Source organism: Artemia sp. Qi Xiang Cuo, chromosome 5 (genome assembly GCF_049724085.1).
Source record: "Artemia sp. Qi Xiang Cuo chromosome 5, ASM4972408v1, whole genome shotgun sequence".
Taxonomy (NCBI): Eukaryota; Metazoa; Arthropoda; class Branchiopoda; order Anostraca; family Artemiidae; genus Artemia; species Artemia sp. Qi Xiang Cuo.
This window is the reverse complement of record NC_142798.1, coordinates 75,460,213-75,483,559: the sequence shown is the minus strand read 5'-3', so window position 1 is coordinate 75,483,559 and position 23,347 is coordinate 75,460,213. Positions and strand designations below refer to the sequence as shown.

General features: G+C 35.8%; 1 protein-coding gene across 1 annotated transcript in view; it reads right to left on the bottom strand.

Annotated features, from left to right (window-relative positions):
- ft (cadherin-related tumor suppressor fat) overlaps positions 1–23,347 on the bottom strand; it is a 163,049-nt gene that overhangs the window by 68,150 nt on the left and 71,552 nt on the right. The window contains exons 5-6 of the mRNA XM_089089942.1: positions 16,593–16,794; positions 5,756–5,943 (exon numbers count right to left, since the gene is read on the bottom strand). Of these exons, the coding sequence (XP_088946068.1) occupies positions 5,756–5,943; positions 16,593–16,794 (390 nt within the window). The remainder of the gene's footprint in view (positions 1–5,755; positions 5,944–16,592; positions 16,795–23,347) is intronic.

Here is a 23,347-nt window from a genome sequence, read left to right as displayed (position 1 = left end):
TCTTATCTTGACGATGATTTTACAGCGCTATAAAAAAGCTCATGTCTCCTAAAAGGTCTCATTAAAATTTTATTATCTCTTATGGTGAATGGAAAAAGGAAAAAATGTCAGACCATCAGCCAGGACGGATAGTTTAACTACTAGATGCCTTATTTTACAGCCTAGAATAACCAAGGGGTTTCCCATTATCCAACATCTGGTGAACATTTCGGAGCATAACTTGTTCCACCCCGTTTGGCACATATCCACAACACTAGATTTCATCGCACCATGCATGCCACTCTTGGCACCTCGCATAGCTCATTTGCACGACGCTTATAGTGTTCCAACTGGTGTACACAATTTATAGGAGTGAGGAGCCCATCGAGAATAATACTATATATATTGGACGGTGGCTAAGCGAAGAGTCCTATCTCCTTTAGTTTTGAAAATGTTGAAATGAGCTATAGATAAATCACTCAACCGCAAATTGACTCAGTAATAATGGTATTCGTGTTTTCATAATACGGTATATCTTATGTCAGACTTATGTCCCGTTTGTGAATCGTAAATTTGAGTATTTTTATTTTTCAAAAACGAGTGAGTTTTCTGGCACCGGAGTAGCGGACGATAAACGCTGAATTTGACGTTATTTTTTTTTTAATATGGCGAATTTCCTATGTGAAATTTGACCAGAATCGTTCAGGGGTATAGTAAGCATATAATAGACCAAAAACCTAAATGTCAATTCCTCAAAAACCTGATAAAAACAACTTCATAATCACAAATATCACTGATTTTGAAATTCTAGCTCATTTTAACGTGAGAACCGTTGAGTAAAGAGAAATCGCTACATTTACGTGGTACAAGCTGACTGCTAACGTTAAGTACAGAAATTCAAAAGCCTCTAAATCCTAAGAAATCTTCAATCGGAAAGATATTCGACCTTCTTCGTGAAGAAGAGTAGTAGATTCAATGGCTTAAAATGAACAATTTGTTAAATAAAAATGGAATTAAAAAAATATTCTTTCAATAATAAAATTTTGAAAACAAATTTATGGAACTATCAAAAAATAGCCTGAAATCCGTAAAAATTGGCGTTGGATTGAAACAAAAAGTACACCATTTGAATCGCCATTGCCGAAAACCTATTGCTATAGACTTACAGTCCCCTGGATTGAACAACAAGGAAAATTATTTTGTATAGGTAGCACTGATGTATCCTATTTGTGGCTCATTTTGAAGAAAATTTATAGCTCGTGCCTATTGTAAGTGTCAAAACATAATATTTAAAAATAATGTTTTTTATGGATGTAAAGAGCAAAATTGAAACTAAAAAAAATTAAATATTATTGCTTCTCAGTCTATGCAGAAATATGATCAATAAAAAAATAGCTCAAATATACCAACTGACGATATTTCCCTTGTAGGGTTCGTATTACGATTTGACGTCTTGTTCGTGGAGCTTAAGCTCTTTTTCGAAATTCTCCGGCAGTGCTTTTCGTAATTACAATTTGTTTTTCACCTGAATCTGTATAATTTACAATTTCAAAATACTGTAAATTGAAAATTTTCTCCTGTGTAGACAGTTTTAGTACAAACGGTTTTTTTGGTTCTATCTGCACTGGTTTACTCTTTACTTGGTTACAGATACTTCGGTAACCATAATATCGAACCAGTAAACTCAATTATGCTCTCTTTATTTTTTTTATTATTTTTATATTATTTTTATTATTTAAAGCCACAAGATAATAAAACGATTAACATTCAGATAGGTTCTAACAAAAGGCGTAAATGGAAAACTGCTCAAAGAAAATGCAGTAGTAACTAGTTATCAAACTTATAATATTTGGATTAGCCAAATCTAAAAACATTATAATCAGCCAATCCAAAAATCCCAAGTATTTTCATCTATTTGTACATTAGATATAAAGAGATTAATATATTCAAAATTACCATTAAAGACAATATACATCAGGGTGGAGCTCCTTTTAAGTACTCAAATTGACGAGATTTAGATATCCAATTAAAAAATTCTCAAATAAGTTATGAGAAGACTTAAATTTCCGGTTTCAAAGGTCTAAGTGCACATTAAAAACTGTAATTTAGCCAATTGAACGATGAGTTCAAGCATGGCCTTCCCCAAATGTTTCACAGTGTTGCAAGATAATCGATTTTGTGGGACAAATTTGTTTTATGAAGCATGAAAAAATATTCGGCTAGCAATATTTTATAGCTTCATATAAACTATATCTTTTTTTACTGAACGGGAAAATTTGCATTCGTTTTTTTTTACCAAATTTTCCAAGGTATAAGTTGGAAGCCAATGCTCTAAGGTATAAGTACCTAATCCCAAGAGAATCGGTTTCAGAAAAGCTTAGTCCCCAACAATTTTGTTGTAGAAATTTGTATGCTAATTTTCTATGAAATTTAATGCTGCTAATATACAGTTAATATTTCGTATAGTCAGTGAAGGCTAAAGGAAGCAGTCCACTCATATTTACCATAGTTCGGAAGACGATACCAAAACGACCAAAAATTCAATTAGAAAACTCAAATGAAAATGTAAAGCAGCATTAAGACTTAAAACGAACAGGAATTACCTTATATATGAGGGGGAGTTCAATGTATTGAAAGAGTATAAGTAAATAAAACATTTGCAATTACCGCCTGACTATACTAGTTGCCTCTAAAATGCTTTCAGCAAAGCATTAATTAAACTTCAGAGTAAAGAGCAGAGGTGTGATGGGGTGGCATCCCCCTGAAATACAGGATAGTTGCTGGCAATTTAATGTTAATGCTGCCAAAGGCTGAATGTTGCTCTTTCCTTTTGTTAAAACTTGAATTTAATATTTCTAAATGGCCAAATTACACATTGTTCAAATCATAATCCTACAAGGATTTCTAGCCATTACAATTAGAGGATTGCGGATGTAGCCATACGTCTGACTCCCTCCCCCTCCTTAAAGTCTTAAATTAGGACATGCTCAATGAGGAGGGCTCCTCATTGATGAAGCAATAATCATAAACTTAACTGAATTTGACTAAGTTATAATTTGGAATTTGAAGGTTTTGTTTTATAGAAGCAACAAGGTTATACAAATAGCATTTTTTTTTTCACAACCGGCATCCAGCTCTTCTACTACTGTTCGTCAGTGCTGCCAGGTCTGGTTTAAAATTGCGCCGCCATAAAAGTGAAAATAGGCCAAAAGCACCGTTTTCTAGTAAAAACCGGCCGAATGAACAATTCCCCCCCCCCTTAAAAAGTGTGAACTGGAAAAATTAAATGCGCAACCGCCTCAAGAAATCACCCAAATGGCGCAAGTCTGGCAACTCCGAAACTCCTTTCTTTTTACTTTTGCAGCTGGAGCTGGAAATGAACCCCGGGGCCCTGTATTAGCAGGCAGAGATCAACCCACTGTGCTCCCACAACGCATTACCAGACAACAGGTCGAATTTACATCGTACATCGCACTGCCGCAGGACTGTGATAGCTGAATAAAGTTGATAGCCGTGTCTTTTAAGTTTTAAATTACATATTCGATTTTTGTAAATTTTGATTGTTTATTTAATTTTCGAATTCGATAAATTATGCTTTGTACCGTTAGATTGTTGACAGCAAAATACTTTTCGAAAATACATCTATAACGAACTAATTCAATAAGAAGAAAAAGTTAAGTTCTTACTGTTGATAGCTTTAATTATCTAACTATTATTCACACGGTACCTCATTGCTTTTTGTCTTGAATATTTACATCTATCAGGTGATCTATCAGGTGATCTATCAGGTGAAATTATCAGCAAAAGCTTGTTTTTTTATTAAAATTCATCAATTTTATAATAATCAAACCAAATTAGCCGATTTGTCACCACCGAAATAAGTTACTGAACAAGTCAAAGGGTAAAAGCATTTTATACTTTCATCCTTGCCAAGTGTGGGCTAAATAAAATGGATATAAGACACGTGCCTGCCAAGGGCAGTAACACGTCTATACTTAGATATCTTTCAATGTCTAAGTGGGTGGGGGCAATTATGTTGTTTTTTAGAACTTTTTGAAAAAAAAATGTCAATGAAAATATCAAAACGCACATTTTTCAAAATCTAGGGGCAATTCAGAGTTTATAGTTCTATCCAGTGACGTCGTTTCGGGGAGGGGGAAGGGGAGGTAGTTGCCTCCCCCCCCCCAATAATTTCGAAAAAAATTTCGTATAGCCCATGCCCCTTGACTATCCGGATGGAGACCCCTCTTGCCTCCCTACCCACAATAAAAATGCTGGAGCTAGGCCCTGGTTCCGTCAAGCCATGAAGTGAAAACTTTTAACTTTCATAGCTAATTGGCCAATACCCAAAAAGATGTATAACAATATGGGGTGGGATGCTACCATTTCATCTAACCGTCACAAGTACTAAACGTCATTTCGTCGACAAGGAAAATCTGTCAGAACATCGACACGTCAGGACATCGACAGTCATAACATTGACACGTCAGGACATCGACAGTCACAATCGTTACCCGTCAGAACGTCGACAGTCATAACATCGACACGCCATAACATCTTAAAAATTTTTTTAGATGTTATGACGTGTCGACGTTTTGACTGTCGACGTTCTGTCGGTTATTGGTTCTGACGGATTTTCGTTATGAAACAAATTTATAAGTTTATATAATAGTAATAAGTATATAAAAGTTTAAAAACAAATTTCGGCTATATATTTGCAAATCAGGGGGGTGGGGGTAAAGCATAGCATATATTAAATACGTAACCTAACACATCTGATGGGTAGCGATTGTGATTGTCGATCAACTGACGTTCCTTTCATGAACGTCACTCCCTTCATGAAAAATTCCCTTCCCACGAAAAATTATAGAAAGATCCTCCCATGTAACCCCCAACCTCCCTCGCCAGAAAAAAACCCTGAAAACATCTGTATGCCTGCCAATAGCAAATACTATATGTAAACAATGGGCAAAATTCACAACTTGCAGCCCTTCCTCCGGGGACTGTGGGGTGTTTAAGTCACCCGTTAAAACATTGTAATTAGGTTTCTCGAATGTGCTCAAGAAAATGGTTATCTCAAGATTTTTATCGGGTGACTTTGGGAAAAAATGAGCGTGGGGGGGCATAGTAGCCCTGCAATTTTTATGGTCACTTAAAAAGGGCACTAGAACATTTAATTTCCATTCGAATGAGCCCTCTTGCGATATTCTAGGACCAATGGGTCGAAACAATAACCCCTGGAAAAAAAACAAATAAACACGCATCCGTGACCTTTCTTCTGGCCAAAAAAATCCTCATTTTTGCAGATGGGGGCTAGAAACCTCTACAGTATAGTTCTCTGATACGCTGAATCTGATGGTGTGCTTTTCATTAAGATTCTATGACTTTTAGTAGGGGGTGTTTTTCCCTTTTTTCTAAAATAAGACAAATTTTCTCCGGCACGTAACTTTTGATGGGTACGACTAAACTTCATGAAACCTATATATTTGAAATCACCATAAAGATTCGATTTTTTTTATGTATCTATTGGTATCAAAATCCCGTCCTTTAGAGTTTCGGTAACTATTGGGCCGGGTCGCTCCTTACATACAGTTTGTTACCACGAACTGTTTGAAATACACAGCATTTTTTGTAACAGTATTTTCTTAGAGTGGAGGGAGAATTTAAAGGGAGATAGCCCAGTCATCCAAAAATGAAAGCAAGTAAGTCACGGCAAAATAAAAGGGGACTAAACTGCATGTCTAACAAAGCATCCCAAAAATATTGAAATACTCACTTGCACAGTGGAAGAAAGCCTTTTCTGCGGCAGCTGGGCCATATCAATAGCCGTCACGATCAAGTTGAACGCACTCTGCTCCTCCCTATCAAGCTCCTTAACTGTGAAAAGTGTGCCGTTAGCATCTATGCCAAATTGACTTTCTTCATCCCCTCCAGTTATTTTAAACTCTAATTTTCCATTGTTGCCTAAAAGGAATGGTAATCAAATTTAAAAAGTTTACATTTAGCTTTAGATAGGGGCCCGAGGCCGTATCCAGGATTTTTTTTGGACAGGGGGGGGGGGGTTACAAAAGGATTTTTTCAGGGGAGGGGGGTACAAAAAAAACTCAAAAAGCATAAAAAAAATTGTACTCATTTTTGTTGCTCTTTTAGGAGACGGACAAACATTGTTTGAGGGAGGGTCAAATCCCCTACCACCCCCCTCCCATGGATACGGTCCTTAAAGGACTTTGATGGATAGGGTCCTTAAAGTTTCTAATTATATTTTTATTTTTGGACGGATTAAATTTTATGGTTGAGTTTGTAGATTATGGTTGAGTTTGGACTGTTACATAGCCAGAAGCTCCCCTCCCACCCCAATGATGGTAAAACAAATTTCAAAAAAAGAGAGCAAAACAAAGTTCTAACCTTTGGAACTAGGAACTAGTTCCTAGTCCAATTTCGTAGATTTTCAAGGAACTAGAGTGCTTAAAGATTGTGTTGGAGGGCATAGCCAGGACAAGGCCAGTGGGACTGTGGGGGATGATCACTCATTGAAGATACTACAGAATCTCAAGTATTCGTAACTTTGATTTTTATATTACTCAATCTTATTAGTTATTGTCTAAGAGCTACTGATAAAATATTATATTAAACATTTAATTTTGTAAAATTTTAAATGTATAAATTTGATAAAATATTAAAAGCACAAGTTGAAAGGATTTACAGTGTATTGGGGAAAAGCATATGTGGTATGTGACGCCAAAACTAAAAAAAAATCCCCTCTCTGCAGGATGTAGTTTCTTTCAAGGCAGCTATTCGAAATATAGCGATAATCTATATAGATCTATAATCTGTATAATAAAATACAGTATATTAATCTATATATACTATATATAATCTATAATCTATATAATAAATATAGCGAAATATATCGGGATAATGCGTAGCTAGGAATAATTAATACTAAACTAACAACTACAAGTTTTATTTATTTATTTATTTGTATACTAGTCATATCTACTAACTACTTATTACTATTTACTATTTACTTTGGTTTTTTATCACCAATTATATTTACTAATAATTTTAATAATTGCATTTACAATTTATCAGCTATTTAATTATGCTAATCCTATCATGGTTGCAGCGGTACCTGCAACGTAGTAAAGATCGAACCACAGCCCACAGTAACCAAAAGCTAAAAAACGTGTTTTTAAAAAAAAAAAAAATGCCTGTGAAAAAAATTACCATCTGACCGTGACTCGGGAATGGTAACTATTATTTCGGTTCTGCTTAAAAGTAAAAGTTTATTGTGAAAAGAAATTTAGGGAGATTAAATAAAAGCCTGAAACCCCTCGAAAAATGCGAAAAACCCCCTGCGAAAAATGCCTCAAACAATTTCTGTTGAATCCCAAACAATTTTTTTTTTCAGGTTGCAGCGCCGAAATCCCTTTCTTAAAATACACCTTTCTGTGTATTTTCTCTCTTAAGTAATCGTAACAAGCTGTGTTTCTAAATCTTTTTCTAGCTCCCCAAAAAGCTTGGATACTCCTTGAATGAATGTTTCCTCATTATTCATTAGAGAATGGAATAGTCTCTCAAAAAGAGGGTGCAGTGACGAAAACTATGCAATTTCCGACTTCCGCGAAGCTGTGTTTCTATACGTATTTCTTATCATCTTGAAAAAACAGTAAAACAAGGAGAGCAAAGGGGGAGGTAAGGGAGTAAAATTGTAGATGACAGTTATTAACGCTTCTGAGAGTGGAAACTAGCGCTAGTGTGAAAACAACATCATCATTATTCAGGGTCGTATCCAGGATTTTTTTTTCGGGGAGGGGGTTTACAAAAATTTTTTTTGAGGGGATGGGTTACAAAAAACTTTAAAAACTGCATCAAAATTTGTTTATTTTCATTTTTGTTGCGTTTTCACGAGTCTGGCAAACATTCCAGGGGGGTCAAACCCTCTAACCCATCAACCCTTCCCTCCCCCCGGATAAGGCCTTGTCAGTGCCAATTAGCGTTTGGTGACTTTAATTCAGCCAAAATTGCTGCATATTTGTCTTTACAGGTTCTCCAAAATGTCTTTTATGGTACAAAAGAATCTAAGGGCAATTGCTATTGCCCTCCCCAACTGGCACCCCTGAAAGAAAGGATAATCTTGTCTCCAGTACGTCCACCTGCTTAACTAGCCTACTTAACATATCAATATTTTTCCGAGTCAACCTAGGCCTATATTTTAAAGACCGGATTTTAACTTAAACAAATCTTGAAAAATGATGAATGCTGACTAACTTTCAATTAGGGAGAAATTTCAACCTAAATCCTATAACAATGCAGATTAATTATTAAATACCAATTATCTTTTATTGAATTCCTACTATTTTAATGAAGTCGTCAGACACCACCTTATAAGTCACGCTAGCAGCAATCGCGTATCTCGGATTTTGTTTGGGGGCGGGGAGATTTTTTGAAGGGAGGGGGCTTACAAAAAACACGCATCAAAAATTTGTTTCTATGCATTTCTGTTGTGTTTTTACCTGTTTCACAAACATTTGGGGGGGAGGGGGGTAAACCCGGTAACCTTCCACCCCCCCTTGCATGCGGCCTTGGCTAGCAGTTTGTTAACGATCTTCAGTATAGCTCTTGTTAGCAGTTTATTTTATATCTTCACATGTTAAATCGCCGAACATCCAACTCTTGGAAGGTTCCCGTTGTCTTTGGCCTTGCCTTTAAACGTAGCATTTGGTCTTTGGCGATGCAATTTTATGGAATGGTGTATATGGACAAGGCACAAACATCATTTAAATTTAAATTTTGTTATAGCTATGCCTCATAAACAATGAATATGATTATTAATCCTATAGCAGGCTACCCCAGCAAACGAAGAATACAATTAATTTTTTCTCTTCAAGTAAATTACTTTTCCTTATGGATAAAGTTTCGGGGTTACTAATTGAGAATCAGCTGAAAACCAATTTACGTTGCTTTTCAGCTCGGTTACCTCAGGGGGTATATTGTTTGGGTAGTCTCGAATTTATAGTTTTCAGAGGGGTTTCCGGTTTACAAAGAAGGGTTGGCGGTACTTCTGACCCCCGAGCACGTTAGTTGATTGATTTGATTTTTCGGTTGAAGTAGTTAAGGGCGGAGAAAAGGGCTGGAAGAATTGGTAGATTAAGCTTTCTTACTTATATTTGAGTTAATATTTGATGAATGTATAAACCACATCTTTTCTGAAGTCAAATCGAAGATTGAGAATAGTTAAGCTTAGAGTGGTCGAGCCTGCTTTGAAAGTAGACAGTAAGCTAAAAATTTCATAAAATATGGCTCATGTTCTTTTGACGAATAATCCCCCCCCCCAAGAAAAAACAACAGTATGTACACCAGATCTGTTTCAGAGATTTTGATCGGGTACTTGTTAAATATCCCGACCCCACCCAAAAAGTGAAGTTATTTTAATCCTAATGAAATATACCAAAATATGATGAAAATATAATACTTTAGTAACAAAATTTTGGGAGCTACAGCAGAAAATAATGCAAAGCAGGCATTATATTAAATACCTAACCCCCCCCCCCCCCCCATAGCGAAGTCTAAAGTAGTGAAATTTACTTAATTAACTCAAGTTTGCGATAATTAAACTTGCTTCTAACGCAAGTTTATCGGATCAGCCTATTTTGCACCCCCCCTAAAAACTTTTTCTGCTCAACCTATTTTGCACCCCACTTCCCCTAAAAAAATCCTGGATCCACCCCTGTACCTAACCCCTAACCACCTCTATATTTAATATAGAGGTTTAATCAAATATTTAAATAAAATATACCTACATAGTAGTTTTTTCTCACTGAAAATAAGCAGTCATAACCGATTACAGGCAAACCGGTTTTTGTCAGATCTTACAGAGCGAAATTCTTGTGTGATTTGAATAATTAACAAGTACCGTCAAATCAAAGATTGAGAAAAGCTTAGAATGGTCGAGCCTGCTTTGAAAGTAGACAATTAGCTGAGTTTCATACAACATGGCTCATGTCCTCTTTTGACGAATAGGCCCCCTCCCCAAAGGAAAAAACAACAGTATGCACATAGGATCTGTTGTAGAGATTTTGATGGGATATGAGATAATTGAAGAATTTCATAAGGATTTTGGCTATCAAATAGCCAAAAAATGCGTCTTTGTGCGTCTTTTGTCAATTCTTTTTTAGATCTAAAAAGTGGGATATTATACGGAAAATATAAAATAAATGCGAAGTTTAAATACTTTGATGTTTCGAAGGGCACCGTCCCAAATTATCTCCTTTTTGCATGCCCGCATGCCCATTTCTGAAACTTACTCCCCCGTCAATGGAACATGATACACACCACATTTTAAAGAGGAATGGCAAAGACAAGCTACTCCTGTGCGGTGTTACCAAACTTCTACATGGCATAAGATTTTGCATCCATACAGATGAAAAGGAACCAAAGGCGCCACTTTTTCGAGCCAATATATGCCACCCCGTGCTCTTCCAAAGTCTGTTTGGGGAGAACGAGAAAATATAACGAGGCAAAAAACGAGAAAAAATTGTCGACCAGATAAGACGAAACAACAACGCAAATATTTCGTATGAGGCCTCCGATCAGCCGTCATCAGTGTAAAAGAATATAAATTATGAAACGAAATAGACAAAATTAGACGAAAATTTACACTTGCCTTTTTTTTGGGGTTTGTCGTTTTATTTCATTTGGGAGATTTTATTTTATATTAGTATCTTTTCCACTGAGCAATCATGTGCAGTCAGATAATTGGACAATGAGTAACCAGTCAGCTTCTAAAATATCTCTTGTGCGTCTTCTTCGCAGTCAAAATTCATCGATGCTTCCTTTGAATAGGATTTTTGGAAGGTGATTGGGGTCCATTTTATTGAAATGCCCAAGCCAACGTTATTGCTGCCGCTTGAATTCATCATGATTCAGCCAGGACGCATCTTCTCATCAGTTCGACGTTCAGCGAGCGAGTCAGTAACGAGGATTCTTAATCAAGCATCAGATTCCCCCTCCCCCAAGACCAAGGCCGTATCCAAGGAATGAGGTGGGGCTAGGGGGATTGAACCCCCTCCCGAAATGTTTGTCCGGCTCGTAAAAACGTAACAAAAATGAATTTAAAAACAATAATGCGTTTTTTAAGTTTTTTACCCCCCCCCCCCGCCCTCCCCAAGACCCGTCAAAACGGACGTTTTTTTCAAAAGGTTTACCGGATGTCGAAAATACTACTACTACTAACAATAACACCAACGACTCGGTGCAGCAGGATACCGCCTGAGTCCAACACACCTGTGTACATTTCTTTTCCTTCCAATCTATACAAGGCTTCCCAAAAAGAATTGGTGCATTTCACAAATCACAACGGCTAGGAAACCATTTTTAAGCTTGTTTTTGAAAATGTTTAAACTTCAGAGTACTATGCTTCCAAATAAGTCTTTCCTAAGCAGAGTATAGGTCTAATCTAAAAAGGGTCATCATTAAGGAGGTTGCTTGTGCTGTAGCTCAGAACAAGTTTCTAAAATAGATCATTTATCATTACTTTTAGAAGCTGAAATTTTTTTTTCAATAAGGCATGCGATTTTTAGAGAGATATGCAACTTTAGAAACGCATCTACGTTGGCTAATATACTATGATCTTTTAACTTTGAATAGTAGTGATTATTTTGGGACATAGTGTGTTTGATGAAATAGGTGACACATAGTGACTTTTTAGGTCACATAACCCACGGACGGCTTGGAGGCTATGATTCAGACAGGGGCTTAGGTTAACAGAGGCTAAATCTAACTTTTTACATAGGTTAATTCTTCTTCGTAACAAAAACCAAAAATATCTTTATTCTGTTTCAATAAGGCATGTATATTTACTTAAATACCCAACTTATAGACTGTCCTACGTTGGCTATTATACTGTGATTTTTTGCTTTGAACTGTAGTCACGAGTTGGTGACATAGTGTGTTTGGTAAAATATAGCAATTTTTGAAGGAACGTAGCCAAGGTATGGCTTCGAGGCTTAGGATTTCAAGTTTCTAAATATGCTATTTCTTCTTAGCTCTAAAAAAATAAAACGCATCTCACCAAATTTCACGATGAGATTTTATGATGCGGGGTGGACTTGCATTTATAATTAAGGATCAAATAAGATAAACAGTAAAGAAATATTTAAATTGTTGGACTGAAGGTAAGATCGAAACATTTTCTATTGAGATTGAAGTTTCGGAGAAGAAAAAGCTGTTAGTCTGTTTGGTATAACGGCCACCTAGTGCTAATCTGGAGGTTTTTCTTTACGATTTTGTTAAGTTTATTTCTGATACAGCGGCGTCGAAATTGGATAGGGTTTTTATTGGTGATTCTAATTTTAATCTTCTTAATTTAAGTAGTTCTAACCTTGATTTTTTTAATCTTATGTTGTCGCACAATTTTTTTCCGGTAGCAGAAATTCCGACACGGATTACTAGTCAGTCGGCTACCCTTATTGATAATATTTATTTATCAGCGAACCTTATACCGAAAAGTTATTGCGACGTGATCATATGTCCAGGTTCTGACCATCTTCCTTTGGCGTGCGTAATTCGGGACACTGGAAAAAAGGTTTTTAAGATTGAGAAAACAACAGTTAGGGATCTTAAGCCGGAAAATCTTAAACAGTTTCAAGAAGAGATAAGTATAGTTTCTTGGGAGGAAGTTATGAATGAAAACTCATCGGTGGCGTTTGACAATTTTTTTAAAATATTGCCACCTATTTTTGATTAGTGTTTCCCTGTGAAGGTTGTTCGTAAGAAGAAAATGTCCCAAGGAAACCGTGGGTGACGAATAAAATTTGGAAAAAATTAGTAAACGGAACAGACCCTATCGGTTGTACCTGGATTCTCCAACGCAACAAAACCTTGAAGAATTTAGGAAAATTCGGAACAATGTGAATTCCCTGAGAAGGTCATCAATGAAACATTATTATTCAGAGAAGTTTCGTGATAAAAACGGTGATGTTAAGTGAACTTGGCAAGTGATAAATGAGGCACTACCTGGTAATAACTCTATAGACCCAGTGGATGAACTTGTAGTCGGTGAAAAACAAGTTAAAGGTAAGAAAGGTGTTAGTGATGAGTTTTGTAAATATTTTTCAAATGTTGGAATTGATGTTAAAAATGATGTTGCCGACCACGGGTATAAAAATGAGCTGTTTATTGATGACCGTGGGGAAGGTCGTTCCATGAAATTCGTAAAGTGCACTCAGTCTGATCTCGAGGACGCACTCAAAACAATAAACTCGAATTCAGCAGGAATTGACGGTCTTAGCCTTAAGGCATTTAAGGCTGTCGCCGCTTACCTTTTGCCTTGTCTTCTGTACTTGCTGAACCTATCTATGGAAAAAGGTCAGTTCGCAGATGCTTTAAAACAAGCAAAAATTATACCTTTACATAAAGGTGGTGACAAAAGAAATGTCAAACTGGAGAGCTATATCTATTCTGCCACTTTTCTCAAAAATATTTGAAAAGGTTGTTCATAAGAAACTATATTCCTACCTTAATTCTCTTGGGTTTTTATGTGACAGGCAAATTGGATTCCGAAATTTTAACTCTACTGGTCATACAGAGCACCATCTTCTTGATGTTTTAAACAATGTATTCAAGAGCGGCTTTACTCTTTTAACTATTTTTATTGATTTTAAGAAAGCTTTTGATGCTGTTGATTTTGAGCTGTTGTTAGATAGGATGTCACATTTAGGCATGAAAGGAAATTGGAGTGATTGGTTTCGTTTGTATTTGTATGGTAGATCAATGCGTGTAGTAGAGGGGGATATTGTCAGTTCACCTCGTCCTGTACTATGTGGAGTACCGCAAGGTTCTGTGTTAGGTCCGCTTTTATATTTAATCACAGTTCTACATTCCTGATGCCGCCATAACATCCTTTGCGGATGATACAGCTATAACGATTGCTGGAAAGGCTTTGAGTGAGCTTGTTCCAAAAGCAAATAAAATGCTACTTGACCTGCATATTTTTACTAGTCTTAGTTGCTTAGCAGTGAATGTGAGTAAAACTAACTACATGATTTTTAGTCGTACTGGAGTTACTGATAATGTTTTCGGTTTGGTTAATTTTAATGGTGCGGATATTAAGCAGATATTTGATACAAGGTATCGTGGTTTTCAGATTGATTGTAATTTAAATTGGAAAAGACATAGTGAAATTGTATCGGTGAAATTTACGCGGGGCTTAGAGCTGATTCGTAGATTTAAACATGTTTTTCCTGTTTCAGTTTTGAAATTTTTATATAATTCACTTATTCATCCTTACATTGTAAACGGTTGTTCCGTATGGGCTAGTAATTTTATTGTAAATTTCAAACGGGTACAAATTGTGCAGAATAAAGCACTGCGCCTGCTCGGTGATTTTGAAAATTGTGAAAGTACAATGGATTGTTATCACTATTTTAATATTTTAAAGGTTGGGCAGTTGAGTGAATATCAGACCAGTTTTTTTTCGTGTAACCGTGTTTAAATAAATTAGCACCTAATTATTTTTGTGATGTTTTATCATCGAATTCTGCGTACCATTCTTATGATACAAGGAATTCCGCGGACCTAGTAAAAGAGACACTGCTAGGTCTAGTTTTGTGTTTAGGCATGTGGGTTTTTCGGTATGGAAAAGTTTTCCGGAAAGCATTAGGATGGCTGAGAGTCTGTCTTCTTTTAAATATAGGTTAAAGAATTTCTTAATGAATAGGGATGGGTGAGGGGGGGGGGCGGTATTCTGTCTTGTGTGAGGATTGGTTCGCGGTTCCCATGAGGTTTATTTCTTATTTATTTATATGATTGCATTATTTTTTTTTTTTATATTATATATGTGAGTAAGTTTTCTTTCAATATATATATATGCGTAAGTAAAATAGTGAGTCCTGCCACAAACAAATCTGTATTGATTTTCACGTGGTAGGTCTGTTTGATATTTTTTTTTTGTGAATATTGATATTTAATAAAAATGAATTTCTCTCTCTCTCTCTCAACTAATACCAAGATTAGCTAGCGCTAATTTGTTCTAATCAGAATTGTTCATAGAATTTGTCTGCCAATCATATAGAAATGCTCTAAATTTGCTAATATACCGTGACCTTTGCACTTCCAGCTATAGTAACGATTTGGTGACATAGGTGACATATTGTAACAGTTGGGATACTTAGGATTCATCCCCTAGAATATGCGAAATGTACTAGATGAGGAAGCTACACTAATAAGCCATTAAGAGCCACACTTGCGGCTCCTAGAATATGCAGTTTTATGCAACTGAAGACATCAACTTGAGAAAGTCTCTCCCACCTCAAACAAGAGCTTATTATAAAAATAAAATACTGTTTACCTTATATTTAAAGCTCAAAGGAATAGGACAAATATAAGATTTATGTTTAACTTATTATTCCAAATCGGTTCTGGATTAATCATTAAAAAGTAAAGGGATAATTTTATTCAAGTACGGTTACCGAAAGAGGGAATGGTTGGGTGAGGGGCAAAAAATTCAAGCAACAAAAAACAAAAACAAGCAGCTCGTATAAAATTGTAGAACATTATTGAAACTTTTCTAAAGATATTTGAGACTTTGCGGGAGGGGGGAAGAGCCCAAAGATATACCTACAGAAGATAAGAGAAGAATGTGGCTCGATCCCATTTTCTAGGGATTTAAGGAACGAAAGGCTAAGATAGTTAGCAGAAGGTTTGCTTCTGCGGGTAGCTTATCTAGGGCCAAACAAAAAGCGGGTTATACTCGAATTGGGCAGGAAAAGGTCCTAAGAAAGGATTTAAAAGAAATAAGAACTTTAAGGAAGTGAGTAATATGCGGACTTTGAAGAGACTAAGGCGGAATGACCTAGCACAGCTGCGTTTGCCTCCGGTGATTTGGTGCACTGCATATAAATTATATACATTATAATCACGACACAGTAATATTTGGCTACTACAGTCTTAGCGCGTATAAAAGCTCCACCCATATACTCGCACGTCCTCGTCCATCAACAATTCAGTGTATATTAACCTGGAACACGTATTTTGGCAGAAACTCTCTCAGAATGCATTTGAAACCAACTCGACACTTTGCAATCTGCTTGTAATTTCTAAAAACATCTAATAACAACATTACACTACTAATTACCGATTTTTATATATATATATTGGAATAAATTAATTTAAAATCAGATACTTTAAAATTAGTGTTACAAAGGTGAAGCCAAGTTTCGCGTTCAAGAGAAATCTGACTTGTCTACCCGCGAAAAAATCTAATGTCTCTTATGTTTTTACGTTCTTCGGAGCACTTGCATCTCGGTCCGGCTTTGTATAATGGTTGAGAAAGGGAATGATTCTACTGTATATATCTATCTACAGTGATTTTGTGCACCAATGAGTTGTCGATAGAAGTAGTTGTAAATACTGAGGAAGTGTCAACCCTCAGACATTACGTCCACAAGGTGACACGTGTCAAGTCTGGCGGGAGTGTGCCAGGCGTGGCAAAACGGTACGGCACACACGGCGTCCCGAAATTTACAATAGGCGGTGGGAAGTGGGCACCCCTCGGCAACTACCACAAAAATAAACCTTAGGGAACAGTTACAGAAAATAGAAGAAAAACTAACCTGAGTCCTGATCAGTTGCACTAACTCGGAGTAACGTTGTTCCAACGGTAATATTCTCAAATATCTCGTCATTATATCCCATTGGATCAAAAACAGGAGAGTTGTCGTTCAGATCAAGCACGTTAAAATAGACAGTGACGGTTGAAAACAAACTGGGCCGTCCAGTATCTTGGGCTTGCACCACAAATATATAATGTTGTGTCTGGAAGAAAAATATTCATTACTATAGAGCCTCTATAGTTCTAAGCCTTGAAAATTCCAGTTTTTTTATTACCTGGCTTGTTACTTTTGCGTTATGTTGAACCTCTATAGTTCTAAGCCTTGCAAATTCCAATTTTTTATTACCTGGCTTGTTTCTTTTGCGTTATGTTGAACCTCTATTGTTCTAATCCTTGAAATTTCCAATTTTTTATTACCTGGCTTGTAACTTTCGCGTTATGTTGGACCTCTATAGTTCTACGTCTTGCAAATTGCAATTCTTTTATTACCTGGCTTGTTACTTTTGCGTTATGTTTGCAAGTTTTTGGCCCGTTATTTTTTTTTGTCGTCCTGTGTAAGCCGTTGATAAATTACTTGATACACAAGTGGCTTGCTCTCCTGTTAAATATTTTACCTCCAACAATGACTGGTGGCACTTATTTTTTAATATTATGTATGTGTAGCAGGTTTTACTTAGATATCATTGGACTCCAGCGTGTTTAGCTCTTACTTCAACTAATCTTTGGGTTTAGAAGCTTAATTACCCCCTGCAAGTTTTGAAGTAAAACGCGGCCTCTACTAATCATTTGTGGTTTGTATGTAGAGAACAATTCTCAGTTGAGTCAGTTGGGGGAGAGGCTGGGGGCATTTGTCCCATAGGCCTACTTATATTTTGAAAAGTATCTTTTTCGTATTTTCATTGAACATTTTGTTATGCTATCATTAAAAAAAAGACCTTCCCCGTAATTTCCGTGAACCTCTAGACTCTCATGCTTAGAGAATGTGTATGCGTGTTAGGTTTTGCTACAGCGTTATTGGGCTCCGCTCGGTTTTATTATGCCAACTTTCGCTAATGGAGCGATTTCAAAGTTTAAGCGTGTTTTGTCAGTTTCAGACTAAAACCCAAATACCATATCTGCGTTCGATGTTTTAGCGGCTAAGCTTTTTGTTCTAATGATCTATAAATAATAGATATGACTTTTAATTAAGCAAGGGAAAAATAAACGCGAACTATCGAAACCGGTTTTCCCACTAATAAAGGCTTCCTGAAGCGAAGCTGAAATATTTGGGCATTTTAAATGTATTTATTACTCTATTAATTAAATATCCTTATTTATATACTTTCATTTTATTTATAAATGTAAAGGTTGTGTGGACTAAGAAATTATTTTTGGCCAGGAATAGAAACAAATTGAAACTACTAAATCGCAATTTTCAGAAGAATCTGCCGAAAAGATAAAAATAAAATATAACGATTTTTTAGCAAACGGGTTATTTTTCACAGACGTCATTAATTATCTGCGGACCCTTAAACTCTCTGTCTACCCGACAGAGAAAAAATGGGACTTAACTTCTTATATTGCTTTATCTTCCACATTGATCTGCATAACAATACAAATCCCCACAGAGATAGTAGAAAACGGATTGTATCTTTAGTGACAAACAATAAATTATATTTTCTATAAAAAAATTCCTGGTAAACAAATTTTAATTGAATTTTGTTATTTTTCTTTTATTATTTTTAGGAAAATGCTAATATTTCAATATTCTAGTTGCATTAATCCTTTCTTTACTGGTGCCGAAAGAAATTTTCGAAAGGGGAGAGGCGAATAAGAGTCTATTCAGAGGAACAAAAGTCAAAACGATAAATACAAAAAAATATTAAATTTAGACATCTGTTTTACCGGTAATAAGGTGTGACGTTAAAAGTTAAAATAAAGAAAACTGTATTATATCCTTGGATGCTGCCCCCTCTCAGCACCCGCTTGTTACAAAACGTTGATTTCTGTTTTAACTGAAGGGGTATATGCAAGGACGTACTCAAGGGGTCCCTATGGTAAGGACCCCTTAAATCCTAATTTTTTCAGAGTTTCTGGGTGCTTCTTTTTCGCATAATCAATTCTTTTTATTGTTCCCCCCAAGGCCGTATCCAGGATTTTTTTTCAGTAGGAGGGGTGATTTTCCGGGAGGGGGCATTTTTTCGGATGGGGGGTTACAAAAATAGAACTAAAAAAACACATTAAAAATTTGTTCATATGTATCTTTATTACGTTTCTACGAGTTGGACAAGTGTTTTTAGGGGTTCAGCCCCCCCTCCCCATGGATAAGGCCTTGATTCTCCGCAAAGTCTCCTGCGTACATGTCTGAATAGGTTTGATTCATCTTTTCATTTTGCATAGATGATGGGGCGCATTAAGTAACCAAATCATTTGTAAATACCAGCTGGCTACACTTATTGCATTATAACACGTTTTCAGGGTACTGCAGGTTGAACTGCATTTTAAAGAACAGGGTTTGAGGGGAAGAGGTGGTAGCTCTACCCATTAGAATGATAACTCCTGTCCGTTTTAGGTTTTAACAGTGCTCTTTTCTTCTACTGTAAACTTAAATTTAGTTTCTGTTCCTTCAAAGTTATAGACAGGTGAATTATGAAAAACTGAGTGAAATTTGTAGATAAAACTGCATTAATTACAAAATATACACGTTGGACATGTAGTCTTTTGTATTAATTTTAATTCTAGTTATACATTTTATTTTTAACTGATTAACAAATAGCATATGTTCAAAAGAGTAGATGTCTCTATCAAAAGTTTTACAATTTCAAAAAAACGAAACGTTGATATAAAATCGTGCAGAGTTGTTAATCTTTCTTTAGACTCATGAAGAGATAAAGCCCCAGGGGGCATTTATTGGCCACAATGGACTAAGGGAAGTTTACCAAATCTATGCATGATGATTAGACACCTATACATGGATAGGATGGTTGATGGACGTCTGATTAAAATCCAAATTAGTTATCCTTTATAATCAAACCATGCCTATCTATTTACTATTCACAAACTTGAATTCAGTTTCACGACTTGGATGTCAGCTGCAAAAGTATAGCAGAGTGAAGCTCGTGAGCAGGGCTGCCACTCCTTGGAATTTTTCAGAAAGTCTCGGGGCTTCAGTCCTGACACAGTATATATGAAGAGTAGCGAAAAGTTGCTTTAGAAATGATACAGATTAAAGCGCTCTAAAACAGAAATCCGTCAACGTCACAGCAATAGTTTCTCATAAGCCCATTGTATTGCGCAAAAAATTTGTCATTGAGTGTGCGTGAAGGCGGAGTCATGAAGAGGGGCATAGATTCATGTGTGTCAAAAATCTTTAATGGGGAGTATAGGACTTTTCCTTACTTTTCATATACACTTATACTGTGATTCCCGAGCAAGCAATCTTAAGAAAAGTACGCACATTAAAGTTACTAACAGTGTTTCCACTTCTACTGATTTTTTCTGTAGATCTACGGAATTTGATGTATGTCTACGGACAAAAGAACGAAGATACGGACTCTTCGGAATAATTAAGGAAATACTGGAATCCTATTGAAAATTTGGAATTCATCCTTCCCTTACAATATCTATCCACAATCACAAGAAAAATCTGCCAAAAATTTTTATTTTTGGTTGGACGCTAAAGTGTAGTCAGATCCAAATTCTGATACGATCTCATGTGCGATTTTTTTCGTCCGTGGTATTGGGCATTGCTTTTTTTTTGTTATAAGGGTTTTGGACTAAAACCTTACAAAAAAGAAAAGTCTGTAGAACCTTACTGACTAGCAAATGAGAAAAAAAAATCGAACCTGGGTGAAATTCCAATCTTGTAACTGTGAACGATTAGGACGGAAAAAGCTACCGGGTTTTTGCGGTCATGTACTTAGGCCATGAGACTTGGCACCTAGTGGATTACAGAATTTTTGGTACTGGTGCATTATGCGGGCACCTCAAAGAAGTCAAGTTTGGTTAATGCTAATAAAATAAAACAGGATAAAAATATAATAGTTAAGAAACGAATTTGGGCTATATATTTGCAAATCAGGGGGGCGGGGGGTAAGGCCTAGCATATATTAAATACGTAACCTAACCTAGGTACCTGTCTCCCTCCTAAACCCCCCCCCCCCCCCAAAAAAAAAATCGTTTAAATATTGAGAAACCACGCTTTGTCATCAATTTATCTAGAAAATCACCCGTTGTCTGCTAATGAAATAGCAGTTTGACGGGTTTCGTAACTGATTTCTTTAATACAGTAAATAGCGATGCTCGCATAATGCAGAAGTACCGAAAATTCTACAGAATCCAAAACACCATCTATGGATTTCCGACGGAGAACTTACGACACTAAACGGATTACAAACATGAGCTAGTGAAAGCACTGGAAGCAAAAGAAATCAAAATATAAAGTTTTAATGCCTCATTCCATCCACTCATACCTGAAGACCAGGTTTTCTAAGATGTTTCCTTGGGTTGTTTCAAATCTATCAGATTTTTAGGGCAGTTCCAGTGTACCACAATTGTATCAGTGCTGCCACGATGAACCGTAAAATATATAAGCGAAACTAATCAGCTAAATTTGACAATACTTTTCGTCCGTGAAATATTAACAATATGCTGATTCATCAAGATCAGTACACCTTCAACGGAAAGAGCCATCTTCTTAAGGTGCCATCTTCTCAAATCCTGGTCTCGTCGGTTATTTGATTTTAAAGGGGGCAGTGGCGTGATTCTGTAAGCTCAGCCAGAGTCGACCCAGCTCTAAATGGGTACATGGAAAAAAATGGGGAAGGTAAACAGGAAAAGTTTGCGAAAGCACAGGAGCAATAAATGGGGCAATAATCACATTTCTATTTAGTTATCTCACACCCCTACTAACTAGATAAAGGCAGCGTAGATTCTATTAAAATATACGCTATTTAGTTCACTAAAGTGTACTAAAAAGTCTTAAAAACACCTGAGTTTAGGGGATGTAACTCTGCTATCTCGTTATTTGTTATCAATCAATAAGTACTACTTAATTGAAGATTGAAATTCCCCTGTAACTGATCCTAGGATAATCGACAAATTTAGCCCTAAGTCTCACTTTACAGCGGTTTCAGACATACCTTCGAAGAAAAATCCTTTTTCAAAGAATCTTTATTTCTCCAGAGGATCGGCAGTATATTTCATATATTTTTTGAAATATACGCTATCTAATCCGGCAAAGTGTGCTAATTAAAATTCTTAAAAATACATGAATTTAGGGGATATAACCCTACCATTCTGTAATTTATTATCAATCAATAATTAGTAGTTAATTGAAGATTGAAATTCCCTCTGTAACTGATCCTAGGATTATCGACAAACTTAGCCCTAGAACTCACTTTACAGCGGTTTCAGACATACCTTCGAAAAAAACTTCTTTCAAAAAAATTTTATTTGTCCAGAGGATCGGAAGTACATTTCATATTTTTTTCTTCTTAAGTAATTATTTCCTTATAAAAAGTAGTTCATACGGGACACATGAAAAAAAACAACTATTTTTATCAAACGTAATCTCGTGGTTTGATAATATCCTCTAAAAGCTGCAGACAGACTTCATCAAATGTGTACTCTTGTTCTCAATGAGGTAAGGATTAATTTACATTTTTTTTCTTTATTTTAACTTCAAACGTAGGTAACTACAAATTTACACCCTTTAAAATATCAAGGACAACAAAAATGAAATTTGATTGATTGAATTGGTTATGTGAATACTTCCACAGTAATATATACCTTTAAAACTAAGAAAAAATAAGGAAATTAATTTTAATAAAATAGACCTCTATAATACAGCTAGGCAGTCTTCAGTAGTAGCGGGAGCCAGGTTAAGAAAAAGAAACATCAGTGAAAAATCAGCTGAAAAAAGGCGAAAAATACACGGTACCAAATAGCTTAGGAAGATATAGCTTTCCTTTGAAAGTTTACTTTGTTTGAAATCATCTGATTGTTGATGTTTTAATTTTCCGAACGAAAAGCGATGCCAAATTTAACTAGTTAGTTTTGCTCATTCATTTTTCCATTAGAGGTTTTGGTAAAGCGAAATCATATCACCAAACATGAACTTAGAAAAAAATGAGAGTAAAATACAGAAAAAATATCAACTATATTTAAAATATCTATAATTTATAAATACCAAAGTCTACATATTAAGGTATATAATGTGATAGAGGTAATTTCTTGGTTAAAAAAAATGTCTTCCTAATCCAGCAATTGAGCTAAATTAGCACTTGAACGATGTCTTGACCTTACTTATCTATCCAATTACCTAGGACAAAACAGTATAACCAAACCGTCAACCAAATCAAAATGTCCAAATCCATGCAAAATCGTCACTGATAGATGTAAGCCGTTGTAAAGTTGCAAGCAAAAGCACCTTAAATCTAAGGAAATATTTCCAAGTGATTACCTCCCATAAGGGATCCTCAGAGGTAAATGTCAACTATAATTAAAAGCTGCTTTCTTCCAAAACTGAATTTGTTTTAACAGGCAAAATAAAATATGAGAATGATTATATCAAGAATGTATTAAGCAATATACACAAATATTATGATAAGATGGCACAAATGTTAAGCAAAACAAAAAAGAAAAACGAGAAAACAATCTATAACAAAAATGTGAGACACCATTAAATGGGATCACTATGTTAAGTTGAATAGTAAAATTAAAACATAATTTTAATAAAAATAAAAACATACAAAAATAGTATGATAAGATGATACA